General features: G+C 42.6%; 1 protein-coding gene across 1 annotated transcript in view; it reads left to right on the top strand.

The window, feature by feature from the left end:
- Positions 1–13,966: 13,966 nt before the first annotated feature.
- Positions 13,967–17,746, top strand: part of LOC144766461 (vitellogenin-1-like) — a 1,095,729-nt gene continuing 1,091,949 nt past the window's right edge. Inside the window, exon 1 of the mRNA XM_078650353.1 lies at positions 13,967–14,063. Coding sequence (XP_078506479.1) covers positions 14,024–14,063 — 40 coding nt within the window. The 5' untranslated portion in view covers positions 13,967–14,023. The remainder of the gene's footprint in view (positions 14,064–17,746) is intronic.

Raw genomic sequence — 17,746 nt, forward strand, 5'->3', positions numbered from 1 at the left:
CGTTGTCACATCTTGACGAAAAAGCGCAACAGATGTATGTGTCAATTAAGAAAGCATCATTGGAATCTGGAACTTCAGATTAAAGCAAACTAGGAAAAATGTTTTGACTCCAGCAACTTTTAAAAAAAACATCAAGAGCCTAATGAAAAAAACATCGATGTTAATGGACAAAGAATTATTTGTATCTAGGTCACATGCCTGGATGAATATAAATGAATATAAAGGCCTATACCACAGTCTTATTTGGAGTCTAATTTGTCCTCGCAACAAAAAAGAAGGTTTATAAGAGCACGATTTGGAATTGTTCTGGGCCTTATGAATGAAATCTCGTGGCTGAGACAAACAACATCAATTTCCTGTAGATTGCGCAAACGTGGCAAAGAGAACATCACCCATTTAATTTGTAAATGGCTGTCTCTATTAGACCTAAGACGCAGATTGCTAAGATACCATGTAACCAGTGGGACATTCGCTCATGCAGACAAGCAGTGATAGCATGCCTTAAATCATCAGATATAGGATTGAATTGTATATTTGTAAAATTTATGAGAGCATTGTAAACGAAAATGGCATACATTATACTTTTAGCCTTCTTTAATGAAAATGTTTTTATTTATTATAATATGTACTCACATAAGGACATTTATTTCTTGTCAGCTCCTTATAAATGAAAATATGTAAAAAACGATTTTAACAATATTAGGGATTTTAACAATAAAGGTAAAATTGATTTCTTTCATGATATTTTTATTTTTCCTAACATTGTAAGATTTTAATTAATCAACAATAAACTAAACTGAAAAAGTCAGATAGATATCAGCAAAAGAGATGGGAGATAAGAATGATGAAGAAGATGCAATTTACTGGGTAATATTAGTTTTTTGGCACCACTTTGCACTGGTAACTCTGTAGGTTGATCAGAACTTGAAGAAACAATGGCGTATTGTCTTACTGTTCTTTAGCACCCACCAACACATCCCTTACTGCTTACTGTGAACTGAATTATATGTTTCTGAATATTTGGATAGTGGTTCCTTAGCTCCCTACTCATTCGATTTTCCATCACTGTTTATAGTCAGCAGATTCACCAGTGGCTCAATCAGTGGAATGTTGAATCTAGGTGACAGAGTGGGAGTATATTCCAGACACAGCATGACTGGTGAGAGAAAGAAGGCAACAGTTATTACATAAGACACCTCATAAACTCTCAATGATTTTTCTTATGTGTTGATGTGTCTAATGAACACAACAATAAACCTATCCCTTCATACATTCCAGAGTTCCCCAGCCGACTGATTAGACAAAATTCTATCAACTGGGTAAGCTGGCATATTATGTCGTGTTGTTGCCTCTCCTTTCTGTTTCAGATAACAGCTTTATCAAAATTACCTTTCACCCCAGATAGTTTGATTTAGCCTACTGTCATCAGTTCCACAAACCCTCTTCTTGTGCAGTTGTTTATTCAGAGAAATCCCCCACCCATTCCAAGCGGCCCAATCCTTCTTTCCAACAGGTAGGCAGAACCCCCCTGGAAACACACCAGCTTGTGATGTTCATAACCCATTACAAATCTCTTGCAATTCTCTCACACTCAATCCAGGTCCTGGAGTTGAGGTAGTTAAAGAACTCCACCTCAGTCATCAGCAACATTGAAGACAGTCTAATCTCAACACATAGTGCCATATTAGCAAACATTTTGTGCTAGATTTGGGTCACAAAGGTGATACAAACCTGCTCAAAATGTTTTTTCTATTTGTTTAAATTTACTTTCTAGGGACAAATGTGCGATAATGTGCGTTAAGGGAGGTGTTCCATGGGTGGTGCATGTGCCATCTCTTGCATCCACCTATGGTTTTTGATCCAAAACCCTATTTACTAACAATGGTAGACAAAAAAATGACACCACTTGAAAGCAGGCGTTAAAAAGGAGGAATGCTTTTATTTCTCCTGACTTTTCCCACTTTGTATGTGTGCTGCACTGTACAGCACTCTTCCAATAAGGGAAAAGTTTTAAAGTTAGTCTAGGCATAGTATTTTCTACTGGATGGGGACTATGGTGCAACGGTGTGTGAGTGAGGCTTGGGACACTAATTGTGCACTAGTGCTACAGAAAGAAGAGGAGAGTGCCATATCTATTTCTTGCTCTCTCCTTCTCATGCAAAGCAGAGGAGCAACATTAGGCGTTGCTCTGCATGGCGCAAACGTTTTGTTAATCTTTGCAGTACTGTGGGTAAATGGAGTGACTAAACTGGCTTGAAGCAGCTAGTCTTGCTCTCTTGAATAATGATGAGGTCGGTTGCTGATTTGATGATTGTTATTTTCTGAAGATAATATCATAGAATGAATGGGCAGGAGTCCTGTCTCCAAAGGCATTGCTGTTTCTTCAGATGACCCACAGATCTCTGGGTACTCTTGTGTACCATGCCTCTATGGATTGTGAGTCTACTTTTATCTTGCTCTGTCTCTATAGTTCCTCAATTTTCTTTTGATTGCTTGCACTGCCTCTTAACATACGCCCAATAAGGCTGCAATACTCTAGTGACTGCTCTATCACTATGAGGTGCAAAACGACAGCATGAACATAAAGTACACAAATGGTAGATATTTATTATGTACTGCTTTGTAACCCTGTTATGCTAATGATGAAATGAATGCCCATAATTCATTGAAAGTTACAACTGAAGAACCCTCTAATCTATTTTAAAACCACCTAACCAGGACAAAGAAGCCCAATGAGTTTCCTCAATTTAATTCTATTTATTACTCTTCTCTTAGTCTACTATTTTTAACAGGTTCCCCTAAGTTCTTCCAGGTCACCAGGTCTTCTGGTCTATGGTTTGAGGTATTCTGGTCTCTCTTCCCTATTACCTTACTCCACTCCCCACTCTCAGTATCTTCATCATACCTACTTGTGTAGGCATATACCGGCACAGTCCACCAGCTTTAATAGCTCCACTATCGTTCCTCTCTGATTAGATTAAAAAAGACAAAGGTACATATTGACCCAAACAAGGTAAGTAAGTAAATTTTATTTGCATAGTTAATTAAAACCATTGCAATTTCTCCATTAAAAAAATGTCTTTTTCACACAATACATTTTTCACCACAACTATAAAATTACATCTACATATAAATATATGTTCTATTTCACGTTTCCTATTTAAAATCATGAGGTTAATACATTTTAACAAACATTGTTAAATAAGATTCAGTTTGATTTTAATGTCCTCTAAGAGCTTAGCGAAGGGTCGAGTTCCGACATTCTCTGTTCCGCCACCTTCATAGATTTAATACTTTTTAAACAAACGTTAATAATTCAGCTTGATTTAATAACCTCTAAAGCATAATGAAGGGTCAAGTTTCTGCATCTTTTTTTCCACCTCCTTCATAAACTTCACCAAGCTACAGTTCAACTGCGGGTCGTTGGGTGCAAAACAGGCAAGAACTGCATGTCTTCGTGAAAATATTCCTCACTGGTTAAATTTGAATTTCAACAAACGTTTCCTTTCCTCCTTCAGTTTGTCGCAGGAGCACAACAAATGTGGCATGTCCTCAGACGCCATGCCACATAAACGACAGAGGGATCCCCCATTATCCTTAGGCAAGTGTGGGAGATGGCATATGCATGGTAACAGGCCCAATCTGTACTTTAAAAACTTCAATTTTGTAGTTCTTGAGTACCCCAAGTCAAGGTAGCTCTGTTGACCTTGTTTAGAGTAGGAGTTTAGGATACTCCACCCATGTGACCTCTTGGCAACAAACGCCTTATCTTCAATCCATGAAAGATGTTTTATTATTTTCTTTACTAATCTTTTGATCGTAGTATGATTAGTAGGGGTATCCCACAGCTCCAGTAGCCCTAGGTTCGCCAGGCTGTTTTTCAAATACTTAGCGGATGGCGAAGCTGGATTCCGCTCTAGTTCTGACGATAAGTAGCCATTTAAGGTTCCCTTTTTTGCCTTCCGGACTTTGTCCCACGTAGTTATGTAGGCCCCCTGTCTTGCCAGAGACTGCTTCTGGCCGCCAAACTCTAGCCTAAGTTGCACCGGAGAAGTGTATTTTGGCAGGCTGAAAATGATCCTATATGCAGCTGTCACAGTTTTATCCATAATCGCTGCATCTCTTCCTCTCTGTACTTTACTCCCGTAAGTAATTGTGGGCAGCAGTTTGGCTCGTATAACTTGTGCCAGGGGTAGAAGAGATGGACTGGTAAGCTATTTAATTGTTTTAGAGCAATTGCTATTGCAGTGCCTTTTCCTCTGATGCTGGCTTTCTGGAGCAAGATCACCGCCGATCAGCTCACCACCTCCCTCAGCCAGAACCCACCTGCCAGCACAACGGACCCCAACGAAGCAGCCCACAACTTCACGCAGTGGCTGACCACCTGCGCCGACGACCTCGCACCCTCCCAGCAGACCCAGAAGCAAGAAGGCCCCCTGGTTCACCGACGAACTCAAGGACTCCAAGAAGACCTGCCGCACCCTCGAGAAAAGCCTGGCTCCTCGACCAGACCACTGACAATATGACCGCCCTCAAACACGCCACCCGCAAACACCACCAGCTCATCCGCACCACCAAGAAGAAATCACTAAAGGAGCGACTGGACAACAACGCCCATGACAGCAAGGAACTCTTCAGCATCGTCAAGGAGTTCTCCAACCCCAGCACCGGCAACAACGACATCACTCCCTCACAAGATCTCTGCGACTCTCTCGCCTCGTTCTTCCACAGCAAGATTGCCGACATCCACAACAGCTTCGGCGCACCGCCCACGCACCCAACCATCGAACCAACGCACCCCACCGCCACCCTCCGCACCTGGACCACGGTAACCACCGAAGACACAGCCCGCACGATGAACACCATCCACTCCGGATCCCAAACCGACCCCTGCCCCCACCACGTCTTCAACAAGGCCGACTCCACCATCTCACCCCAACTCGGGGACGTCATCAACACCTCCTTCAACACCGCCACCTTCCCGGAGACCTGGAAGCACGCCGAGCTCAGCGCCCTACTGAAGAAACCAACAGCGGACCCCACCGACCTCAAAAACCTCCGCCCCATCTCGCTCCTCCCTTTTCCTGCCAAAGTCATCGAGAAGATCGTCAACAGACAGCTTGCCGCCTTCCTCGAGACGAACGGATCCCTCGACCCCTCGCAGTCCGGTTTCAGAGCCAACCACAGCACCGAGACCGCCCTCATCGCAGCCACCGACGACATCCGAGCCCTGCTCGACAACGGGGAAACAGCGGCACTCATCCTCCTGGACCTCTCTGCAGCGTTCGACACTGTCTACCACCGCACCCTAGTCCAACGCCTCAGCAACACCGGCATCCAAGAGAAGGCACTGGCTTGGATCATCTCATTCCTCGCCAAAAGAACACAGAGAGTCCGCCTCCCCCCTGTTTCGATCCGAGGACACCAAAGTCATCTGCGGTGTCCCACAAGGATCTTCACTCAGCTTCACCCTCTTCAACGTCTGCATGAGACCTCTTGCTGCCATCGCACGCCAACACAACCTCAACATCATCTCCTACGCCGACGACACCCAGCTGATCCTCTCCCTCACCAGAGACCCAGACACCGCCAGAACCAGCCTACACGAAGGGATGAAAGACGTCGTCGAGTGGATGAAGAACAGCCGCCTGAAACTGAACTCAGACAAGACGGAAGTCCTTATCCTGGGACCATCACCCTCCGCCTGGGATGATTCCTGGTGGCCCCCAGCCCTGGGCACCGCTCCTAAGCCAACAGACCACGCACGCAACCTAGGCTTCATCCTGGACTCCTCCCTCTCGATGACCAGACAAGTCAACGCCGTCTCCTCATCATGCTTCCACATCATGCTTCGCAAGATCTTCCGATGGATCCCAACCGAAACCAAGAAGACGGTCACCCAGGCCCTCATCACCAGCCGACTGGACTACGGAAACACTCTCTACGCCAGAACCACAGCCAAGCTACAGAAAAGACTCCAACGCATCCAGAACACCTCCGCCCGACTCATCCTGGACATCCCCCGATGCAGCCACATCTCCGGCCACCTGAGGGACCTGCACTGGCTCCCCGTCAACAAGAGGATCATGTTCAGGCTCCTCACCCACGCACACAATTCTCTCCATGACCTGGGCCCCAAGTACCTCAACGACCGCCTGACCTTTTACACGCCCACCCGCCAGCTACGGTCCACCAGCCTCGCCCTCGCCGCCGTACCACGCATCTGAAGAGCCACCATCGGAGGCAGATCCTTCTCCTACCTGGCGGCCAAGACATGGAACTCCCTCCCCATCCACCTTCGGCTGACCCAGGACCACCTCGCCTTCAGGAGACAACTCAAGACCTGGTTGTTCGAGCAGTAGCGGACTCCCTCCCCCAAGCGCCTTGAGACCCTTCCGGGTGAGTAGTGCGCTATACAAGTGTTATGATTGATTGATTGATTGATTGATTGATTGATTGATTGATTGATTGAATGGTAAACTGGCCACTATTGTTTAACTCCTAGATACTTATACACTGTTGTATCTTCTATACGGATGTTGTTACAAAACCAGCCATGTGGAATTTTCCCTTTCTTGTTAATTGACATTGTTTGTGTCTTCTCCAGATTTATCGTCAATTGGTTTCCATCAGAGTACCTCTGTGTGGCATCCACAAGGTTTTGCAGCCCTATTTTTGTATGACTGATAAGAACTATGTCATCCGCATAGAGTAACGTTGGCAGTATTTGACCTCCTAGTTTCGGTGCGTGAGGATTGCAATTGTTAAGAATCGGAATAATGTCTCCTAAGAACAAGTTAAAAAGCGTTGGGGCCAAAACATATCCCTGTTTGAGACCCTTATTGGTTGGGATACGTCTAGACAAGTGAGAACCGTCGCCCAGCTTCACCTGTATCCATGTTTCACTATGCAGGTTAATCAGCAGGTCTAGCAATGGCCCTGGTATTCCCCACTTCTTCAATTTGGACCATAGAAGATTCCGAATAATATGGTCAAAAGCCGCCGTGTAGTCAGTAAAGCACAAGTGGATTGGCATTTTAGTAGTTTTGGCTATATCAATTAGCAGACCCATAGTCAAAATATTTGTTGTTGTCCCAACTGATTTGGCGAAACCCATCTGATTAACAGGAATGAAGCAGTTTTCTGTAGCCCAGGCCTGCAATTCCTCCAAGAGGATCCCCGCAAAATACTTTGCCTCAATATCCATAAGGGCGACCAATCTATAATTACGTGGTAGAGATTTATCCCCTGACTTGAATATTGGAGAAATAATAGAGCCCTTCCAGGAACCAGGTAGTATATTAAACTGTTTAATTTCCATAAATAGTGGCTCGAGTGCTACAGCCCATTCACTTTCGTTATGTTTATAAAGAATGGGAGGGATACCATTCGGGCCTGGCGCCCCCTCTCTTCTTCCCTTTTTAATTTGGCACGTGATTATCTTTTGTAGGTTTATCTCTCCTATATTCATGGTTAAAATGCCGCCTTCTTGTTTGTAGCAAGTTCCGCACAGTGGCTTTGATTTGTTGTCATAGTTTTCTGTCTCTAAATCGGAGTCTCTACGTTGTGTGAAGTGATCTTTAATATAGTTTGCCCATGCCTCTTCGGTGATATTAGAGGATACTCCATCATGCCTAGGGGTTATAAAGGAATTGATAGTTTTCCAGAATTTTGCCCCGTCATTCTGCTTGGTGTCTGTATATAGTTTGGCCCACAAGCTATCCACCATTGCTCTATTCGCTTCCCATTTTGTTTTTTTCAAAGATTCCTTCAGTACTCGTAGGAGGTCATATTTCACAGTGTCTCTTCGGGAATACCTAAGTTGACGCATTGTTTGAAAGATACATTTTTTGGTACGTTTTATCTTCACTTTATGTTCTTTTGAAAAAGAAGTCGTGTTGCCGTCAAACCGTGCCTTTTGGAGCTGTGGAGTTGTGGAGTAGCCTGCCATTGTTGTTATAAAATGCTCCCATTTCTCAACTTTGCTTACTCCAATTCTTCCATCAAAGTGCAACTTCGCCATTTCTTGCAGGCATCCCTCATTCACCGCTGAGTACTTAATCCTTTTATAGATGACGGTATAAATTGAATCGTTAGGTGCCAGGGATTGCTCATATTTAGGCTTGCTGATATTCAGTATGATTTCCTGAGAGCAGTGGTCGCTATCGGCTTTTTCCCCTATTTTAAATGAGGCAATATGATGAAATAAGGATAGTGAAATAAAAGTATAATCCAATATTTTACTGAATCTTGTTGAGTGAAACGTTCACGCTGGTGGAGTGTCTCCGATGAATCTCCCATTTTGTGCTCTGATGTTATAGGACTCTAGATTTTCTAACGCCTGCTTATCTAACTTGGAGTATTTGGATATTTCTGAAGTTACTTGGTGCGGTATATTCCAGGATATATTTTGAAAATGGTTTTCATCATCTGTTGAGGTTCCCATCAAATTAAGATTGAAATCCCCGGTGATCATAACATCCATTGTTGGTGTTTCGTTTATAATTTTTTCCAGGTATTTACATAATTCTTTTACTACCTTTCCTTTCCTTTTTGGATGGATATCGGCGTTGATTAAGATTAAGTTTGATCCCTTCTTGCCTGATTTCGAGGTGGACAGATTTATTATCTTTAAATTAGGAGTAATTGGTCCACGTTCCTTGATCTCATAGGCACTTGTGGCCGAAACATAAGTCGCTAGTCCCCCTTGAAGATGACCATATTTTGCTATTCTCACCGTACTTGCGAAAAAACGTAGAAAGCCATGCAAATGTGGGGGCTCTACTTGCCATGTTTCTTGAAAGGTCACAATATCAAAAGATCTAATATAACTGACAAATTCTGGATTGGACATTTTAGAGGCAAGACCGTTGATGTTCCACGAGCATATTCTGAAATGGTTATGCCCGCTTGATTTAGGGAGATTATTTATTAGTCAATTTACTCGATTATTTATTGTTCTGGCGATCCATCTCAGATCGATTGGTCCTATTGATGCGCCATCTAGAGTATTTCCCCTAACTTTAAGATCTTTCACGCTTCTTGCTCTGTTAGTCCCTATTGCTCCTCGAAGTACTGGTATTCCAGGTCTGTTGCAGGAGTTCTGTTCTCCATCTATTACTGCTGGAATTAATAGATCAGGATATTTTAGTTTTACATAAGGGGCAATTGTTATTTCCCAATTTTTAAAGGTTTGAATCTCTGCCAGTATTTTATGTGCAACTAAAGATGTTATCCATGTTGCTTTTGTTTTTTCCGCCTTTGTTCCGTCTTCTGTTATAAATTCAATAGAAACCAAATCCAGAGTTGTCACACCAGCCAGGGATGGAATGTGAGATAGCAGCCGTAAAATGTTGCCTCTATTCAGTATATCATGCCTTCCTTTCGAGATGTAATCCGTGTTACACCATACAATAATTGTTGTTGTACTTCTTGTATCTTCCAGGCTCCTATTATTTTTGTTTTCGTCATTTCTTCCTTGTCCAAATTCATGTCCTTGTGGTGCTCTTAATAGTGCTTGATGTGTAGAAGATTCTACTTCATCACTCCCTTCCTGGCGGAGTGTTTGTTGTCCTCCTATGTTTAATTTTTGGTTCGCAGTTCCCTGGCCGAGGACAGCTGGTTCTGTTCTCACACCCCTTACGTGTACCTGGATATCATCTCTCAGGTTTGCCCACGGATGTATAGATATAGGTGTTTGTCTACTAGAAGCAAGTTCGCTGTCATCTGACTCTTTAAGTTCCCCCCTTGTTATTTTGGATAGTATATGCTGGGCGCTTTTTCTCCCGAGCTTTACTCCATTTGTTTCAATAGAATTCCTTGTACAGTTGATGATCGAACGGTTCAGGAAGTTCTGTTTTACTTGCTGGCTCTGAACTGGATCTTTGGGTTTGTTTTCTTTCATTGATAGGGGAGGCGGTCTGCTAGTCTCTTCTTGATGTAGAACTTCTCCTTCTTCATTCTTATTGGTGTCCTTTTTTGGCTCTCCTTCTTCATCCTTATTGATGTTATTTGAGGATTCGGATTCACCTTGGTCAAACTGTGACGTCGACCCGAAGAGACGCTTAAATCCTTCTTGATCTAAGTTTGTTTTTTGATTTCTGCCTTTACGTTTTTTCGCCCGCCTTTGTTTTGCATTCAATTGTTTATCAGCCTTATCTTTCATTAAAACTTCTGGCAGTTGATCATCCGCTGTTATGATCACTTTGGCCTCTTCTTTCCGGTTCTTGTAGATCTGTGTATCCTTTGCCCCAGGTTATACGTTTTTAATAATTGTAGGAATTCCTGTGCTTTTAATTTTATCGGTTTTGTTCATGGTGCAACTTTTAAGGGAATGCTTGTCTGTTTCAGCATCTGTTTGTCCGTCACACAAATGGCTCTCTTTTCCTCGCGGGGGCTTTTTTATTACTGCACATAGGTCGCTCAACATTGATGGTAGTGTGGCCAGTTTGTCGATTATTGGGCCACATCCACAACCCAGAATCTTATTTTGGGCCTGGTCCTGCTTGTTTTGTAGCAATGTATTTAATGTATCCAGCTTCCCGTCGATAGCAACCACAAAAACAGACAGAGTATCTAAAAGCGTCAGTTGGGTGCCCATCTTAACTGACTGGTAGTGGAGTGCGTCTACCAATAAATGTACTGTTTTTAACAAGCTAGGCCATGCCGTTTCCTGGGTAGCATTCTTTGGTGATTCCTCCACACCATCTGGATTTGTTGTCTCATTTCGATCTTCATTTATTTTTCCTCCCTCATGTGATTCCTGATTATATTCAATTATTTTATAATGAGATTTGGTGTTAAGCCCACTCCTGCTTTTGTCTTGGGTATAAGCGGCCATGAGGCCTTCCCATTTTTCAGTTCCCAGGTATGAGGAGATCTCTATGTCTTCTGTGTTTTCAACTAAGTTTTTTGCTGAAGTCAGCTCTTTGTTCTCTCCCCCCCACTGTTTGGCTCTAACTGATGATTTGATGTTACATTATTTGGGATTGGGGTAGGTGGTGCCAGTTTGAAACCTGCTTCTTCCTGCACCTCCCCATTCCTCTCTTGGTTGGAGTCCGTGCCCCTGAGCAGGGGTTTTTCCCGTGGGTTTATTGGGCTATGGATCATTGGTGTATTGATTATAGCACAGTTACCAATTCTGTTTTTGGTATATATTAGTCCATTGACGCCATTCAAATCAATGCTGGTTTCTTGATTTTCTGGATTTTCTCTTTGGGCGTCATTGGACCTCTTATTTACTTCATTTTGCCTGTGAACTTGAACTATCTCGACATCTCCTGTCTGTGTTTTGCCTGTAGTTTCAAAGCTCATCCGTGTTTTGTTATATTGAGGAGTTGATGTTATTTGTAAGGGACTAGTGGCTGCTATACTAGCATTTCTTTTTATGCCTGGGCTTCTTCTTTTATGAGTTGATTTCTGCTCTTCTATAGGTTGTGATGACTGATTTAATTGTAAAGGCTGAAGAGGTGATTGAAGACCTGGCACCTCTCTTGTATTTGAAAGTAGAGCATCCCCCGCATTATTTAGAAAGCTAAATTTGCCCGCTCTTTTCTAGCCCAGAAGTGTTTCCGTCTACAGGTATTTCTATAAGGGAACAGTTCTTCTGGGTTGCCAGACCAGTTTCTGATGGTATTTCGTTCCTTGCCTCCTCCAAGCATCTTGGTTTTTCGCTTTCGTTTTTTTGTCTCTCTTTTAACTATTGTATTGCCCCGGACGCGACCTGACCTCATACTGCCCTCTGCTTGCTCCGACTGCCTTATCTCCAGTCTTTATGTCCCACCCAGCTTGCCGCGATTAGACTATATTTATCTTGCTTAGGGTTTTGTGACGCGATCAATATCCAATATCCACTCAAGCGCACCAATCGTGCCACCCCCACAACCCACTGTTGTCACACTCCTGTAGTTGTTTAGTTTATTTGAAATTGGCCCTTCACCAGCCGTACTGCCCCACCAGCCGTCCTGCCCCACCAACCCCCTGGATAAGGGAGACCAAGGGAGACCAAGCGGGGGACTTATTCCAACATCCAGCACAGCAGTAGCTTAGTGTCTTGGTGGCTCGGTGGCTCCTGGCAGCCACACACAAAGCGCAGCTGCTCGACGCTCGCTCCTGCTCCCCCCGCCTTGCCCTGCCCAGCTTCAAGACCGGACCGGACCGGCCGCCTCCAACAACGGGCTCAACACCCACAACAACAGACTAAGTATTTTCAACAGTAAAAAAGGAGTTTTGAGCGAAGAGTCTGAGGACTAAAAACTCCTCACCACATCCAGCGGCTGTTGCTCCTTTCCCCCGTTCCATTCAGGGGACGTTCTTCACCCCACCTCCGCCTTGGCCGCACCAGAAAGTCAAAGCGCAGCTCACTGGCTCCAACACGCAGCGGCTTACCTCCCAGCCTGTCTGCTCCCAGTCCTGCGCCGAGCACAGGAAGAACCGCCAAAACCCGCCAAAACCGTCAGCCGCCAACCGCAAACAGTCGCCAAGCAACAAGGCGGTGCGGCGAGATGGAGACGGAGATGTGGCGGTGGTCAGGCTCTGGAGCAGCAGCCGTCGGGGAAGCCCAGCAAGGTAGCGGGGAGATCGGCAATCGGCAATTGACAATCCAACAGCAGGATCACACAGCAACACGCCAGGCTCGGCTCACACAGCGGGGCTATCACACAAGGAGGAAAGCAGGAGAACATTTGAAAACAAGAAGCCACAGTGGCATCTGCAGATCTCATACAGCACTAACAATACACCCTTGATACTAGAAGGGAAGTGTGCATACACTGTCATCTGACACCTTTCTCCAAGGTCCCAAATGCCCATACCCTCCTGGTGCAGCGCAAACTGATGGCGCGCCCATGCAGAATGTGGTGATGGGCCCAGCGACTCCTGAATTGCACAGATATTCACATATGCAGACTGAGACCTACCATTACGGTTGTGGGACTACCTGCAGTACAGAGTCTGCAGGGGGCTGCATGGCACTTCGATCCTCCCTGCTCCCAATGTGGACAAGTATCTCATGCAAGTATTTCATGGAATTATGACTTCTCTCTCTCTTTCTCTCTCTCTCTCCCTCTCCCTCTCCCTCTCCCTCTCCCTCTCCCTCTCCCTCTCCTTCTCCCTCTCCCTCTCCTTCTCCCTCTCCTTCTCCCTCTCCCTCTCTCTCTCCCTCTCCCTCTCCCTCTCCCTCCCTCTCCCTCTCCCTCTCTCTCATTTCCTTCGTAAATCTACCGTGATTAGCAATCCTTGGGCCATATTATCAAGAAAGGGTCATACATTATCGCCGCTTTTATCGGCAGGAAACTGCCGCCAAAGCGGCGATAATTGGCTTGACAATATGCCCTTGTGAATTCCCATAGAAGCCCAGGTTCTGGTGTTAAACTGGGCTTCTATGGGAATTTAAGCTTTTAATAGGAATTCTTCCTTTGTTCTACTAACCCAACAAAAGTCTAATTTTTAACGACGTTTGTTCATTCCTCTGCTTAAAAATCCCTAAGCATCTTTTTATAGTTTAAAACTGATGATAATTGGAAGCTCTTCATTGTATCCTCTTAACACCCCTTCGATTGTAAACAATCCTCATAATATGGTAATATTAGCACTACAGAATGATTACTTTTGTGAGCAACAATTGTTTATATTTACATGTGCTGAGTAACTGAGGTGTACACCATTCTTCGTCACCAAAATATGACGGCTCTTACAGGTCATCATATGCTATGGCACTTATCATAAATCGGACAAGATATCCGTCACTTCGAATAAAATAAAACACACATTTTACAGTATGTAATACGTTGCGAAATAGGAGGCAGGTTGTGTTATCTGGCTCAGGTGGTTACTTTTTAGATTAGAATGTGTTCGCTTCTCGGTTGACAAGAAGCAATAGCCCTTCGTCTGAGCAGTTACAGTGGTTTTTTTTTCTTTGTGCTTACTCATCAAATGAACGTTCCAAAGTAAAGTCATGACGTGCCAGGACAGCCCTGTAGTATAAAAGGTGAACACCATTCTGCTCTCGCCCCTACGCTACAGGATGAGGGGAATTACACTGGCGCTGGTGTTAACCCTTGTGGGTGAGTACAAATAAAACCCACTTTTATATAACAATAAGGTAAAAATAAAACAGGATTTGAACTTTTCACAGATTTAATTAACACAATACTCTCATTTTGAGTCTCAAAAAAGAAATAACATTGAATGGCAACACGACAGAAAGTTTGCATGCACATTTAATTTCTGGAGATCTTGGAATACATATCAAATTATACACACACACATATATGAATACATAGATAGATAGATAGCTAGATAGATATAATACAAACAAATATAAGTATATATGATATATATACGTACGTGTGAATGCCTCTATATATACACAAATGCATGCAAATGTTTGTGTTTTGTTTGTGTGACTGTGTATGTGTGAGCAATTACATTTCGTCCCAATTCGAGTAAAGCAATAGGGTTTTTAATCTGCAGTGATTATGAAAATGAAACGTTCTACTATTAATTCATCACTTCTCATATTTGGTTCATTTTGTGCAGTAAAAACATTGCAAATACTTCTCAAGTATGAAATCACTGGAGGATTTAGCATGTGCCTGCTCAGAAGCCAGACAACATTAAAATCACTTACACGTTACTAAATAACTAGAATTTCTCCCATGTTGCGATTGTTCCCAAAGGGACAATATCACAATTTGCAACTGATCCGGGGCCGGGTCAGGAGAGTGTATGCATCTGGGAATTCTGTTAGCGGGCATTAGTTTAATGCAAGGAATAGAAATGTGTGTGTTGTAAGCAACACTTCATCTGGTTTTCCAAGTATTTGTCATTCAATTGACCATGAATACTAAGTTGACATTACGACTAGAACTTGATACGTCCTAAATGTCGAAGACGTTTTGGAGCAGTGGAATTAAAGATGTGAGGCAGACCAATAGCAATGAAGGGTTGAGGCTCTCATCTATGTGTAAATTGGTATCTTCCAAGTAGAATTATTTGTGTTGAGATTCTCTGGGATTTGAATAACGTTATGTTCTCGTCTTAACATTGAGGCATGCCTTCAGTGCTAAATGAAACAATTGGATATGGGCATGTATACTGACGGTTGTGAGAATGTCAATTTGAAAAGCTTTCTAACCAAGTATCTACTTGTAATGGTTCTTCCAAACCTGTGTGAGCCATATGCCTGCCTGATACATTTATGACAACAATAATGAGCATTATTCAGCTGTATATGGAACATGGTGTTCATTGACTGAGGTTTTAGTTTGCTGACGTATTTATTTGTTTTAGAGTTCTATGGTGAACCGTTCATTTTTCATGAATGTGCCTAGTCCTTTTTTCTTTGAGGGAATCCAAAAGATGTGAAGATTGCTTGATATTCATTATACAGTACATTTGGTTATTCATTTTCCAGTGCAAGGGAGACAAGAGATGCATTTAATAATCCATATTACAATTTGAAATGTTTCTGCTTTCTGATTAGGTTGTTGTCAAAATGTCATGGAGTGTGTATAGTAATGCTTGACATTGTACTACATATTCTTATAGTAATGTCCGATTAATAGAAACAGATAATACTACAGTATAGACAACGGTACAACTATGATGTTCGTATTCTCTCAGCGTGGTAGGATGACCGTTTAAAAGTACAACTTTGACATCACATTACCCTCTCTACTTATCCATCTTGTCTGAGCATATTGACCCTTTGAAGCCTAATGCAAATTGCGATAATAGCTGGCAGTGTAGAAAAAAGACTAGTTATGCGTTGTTTCATTTTATTGTATATAGAATGAAAATGGTAGGATTTTCAACGTATTGCTCATGGTTGGCCATGATGACTGATAAACAATGACAAAAAATCTAATAGTAAGTAGCAGTTTTTAAAAATCAGTAGTGGTTTAAACCTTGCACAAGTAACAAAAAAAGTGACACTGTAACAAGAAACCAGATTTTGTGTGCAAAGTTATTTGTTTAGGGCTCTTCTCCCATTTGTATGTCCCCAAAGCAGTTTCTGAGTTTGGGAATCCTTCTCCTATGGTTCTGAGATTTTCAGCAACTATATGATGAACTTTGGTTTATCCTATGTATTGCTTAATCACATCATGGTTTTTCCTAGTGTACTATGTGTAGAAATGTGAGTGATGAATGGTGTAGCTAGCAATGCAATTAATTTGCGCATTTATGTACCCATGCCGCAGTAGACAAAATACCTTGAGTGACATTTCAGCCAATTATAAGTATACCTGGACATGGCTATTTTGAAAAGATATGTGAGAAGGTATGATAATTGTTTTTTGATGCTATGCTAAAGTACCTGTCTTTCAGTTCCTGACACTGCTACTACTGATAGGAACTTTTAGTGACAATGACTGTGGTTGCAGGTGATATGATTTTATTTTCCTGGCAATTCTTTGCTGCTTTGTTGCATTTTTAAGTGAATAAAGATTTGCATGGTTCCCAATCACTTTTCTATTTTTGAGGCAAAAGAAAAAAAGATATCCTCTCAAAAATCAGATATGTCAATTTAAATAAACCCACTTCTCATTGAAGGGAAATGACCTCCTCAGAAAATGTCATATGGATTAGTTAAATTAAATGGAAATTGTTTAATCTCATCAGAGATTTTGTTCGAATCTCCTCTATGTATGAAAGTGGGCAAATAATTGATTAGTAATGTCATTGGCCTGAGATGCACATTCGTCTATTGCATGCCAGATCAGACAACACTTTGTTTTGATTGTTTTTGTTGCTTTGGGGTAAAGAGCTGACTTTTGCACAAGAAAAGACTACGAATCAATGTTTAAAATATACAATACCAAAGGGATATGTAGAATACAATACATTAGAAGGAGTAAACATGCAAGAGAGGTAATATTAGTCTGTATAGTCTTGGTCTTCTCGTATAGAGGCATGTTTGCTGATCTCAAATTCTGCATGTCTGCATGGTCGCAATGTAGGGGCAGACCACGTCACACGTAGCATTAAGGTTAAGACATACAACTACAAAAGAGTAAAAGACTGTCTTTACATATTTGTTAGTAACTCGTTGCAGTAAATCGCTAAAGCCATAGTATCTTCATGTTGATTTTTTCGCTGGTATTATGTCTTAAATTTCACCTTTTGATGAGATATCTACCCAGGTGTTTGTCAACGCCTCTGAGATGTCACTGAGCAAGAAGAAAATGTGTTCTTGGTCAGAATCCTGCCTTTCTTTTCTCTTGATAGTAACATATCTGATTCTCTCGTAACTAGTACAGTATCAAAAAGCACCACAAAGGGCAATTTGCTATAGGGACAAGATTTGTTCTATTTAACTTATAGATTTCTTCTCTTTAGCAGAATTCTCAATGGAAGAGATCTGCTTCTGGTTATGGCATACAGTCTCCTTTCTTTGTGATTTGTTAACGTATGAGATATGATTGTACATGCTGGGTAGCATGAAACATACTAGCTTGGCCTACTGGGTGGACGTTTTCTAGACTTTTGAGTTTTATGACTGCCTGACAATAAGCAAATTGTTTACTTATTGTCAGAACCACTTTCAGAAGGCCATGAGGCAAGCAGTAGCTAATGGGCCCAACCATGGTGGTTGAAACCTTATACTCCCAATGTCCAGGGGCCTGAGCAACTAGGCACTGAGCTAAGTACCCCTTCAGCATTTGACTCTCAGTAGTGGCATGGGTCGAGCAGTTCAAGGATAGGGGGTAGATGCAGGGGTGAACACAGGCTCCCTTAGTAACAC

Source organism: Lissotriton helveticus, chromosome 1_1, assembly GCF_964261635.1.
Source record: "Lissotriton helveticus chromosome 1_1, aLisHel1.1, whole genome shotgun sequence".
In the NCBI taxonomy this organism is placed as follows: Eukaryota; Metazoa; Chordata; class Amphibia; order Caudata; family Salamandridae; genus Lissotriton; species Lissotriton helveticus.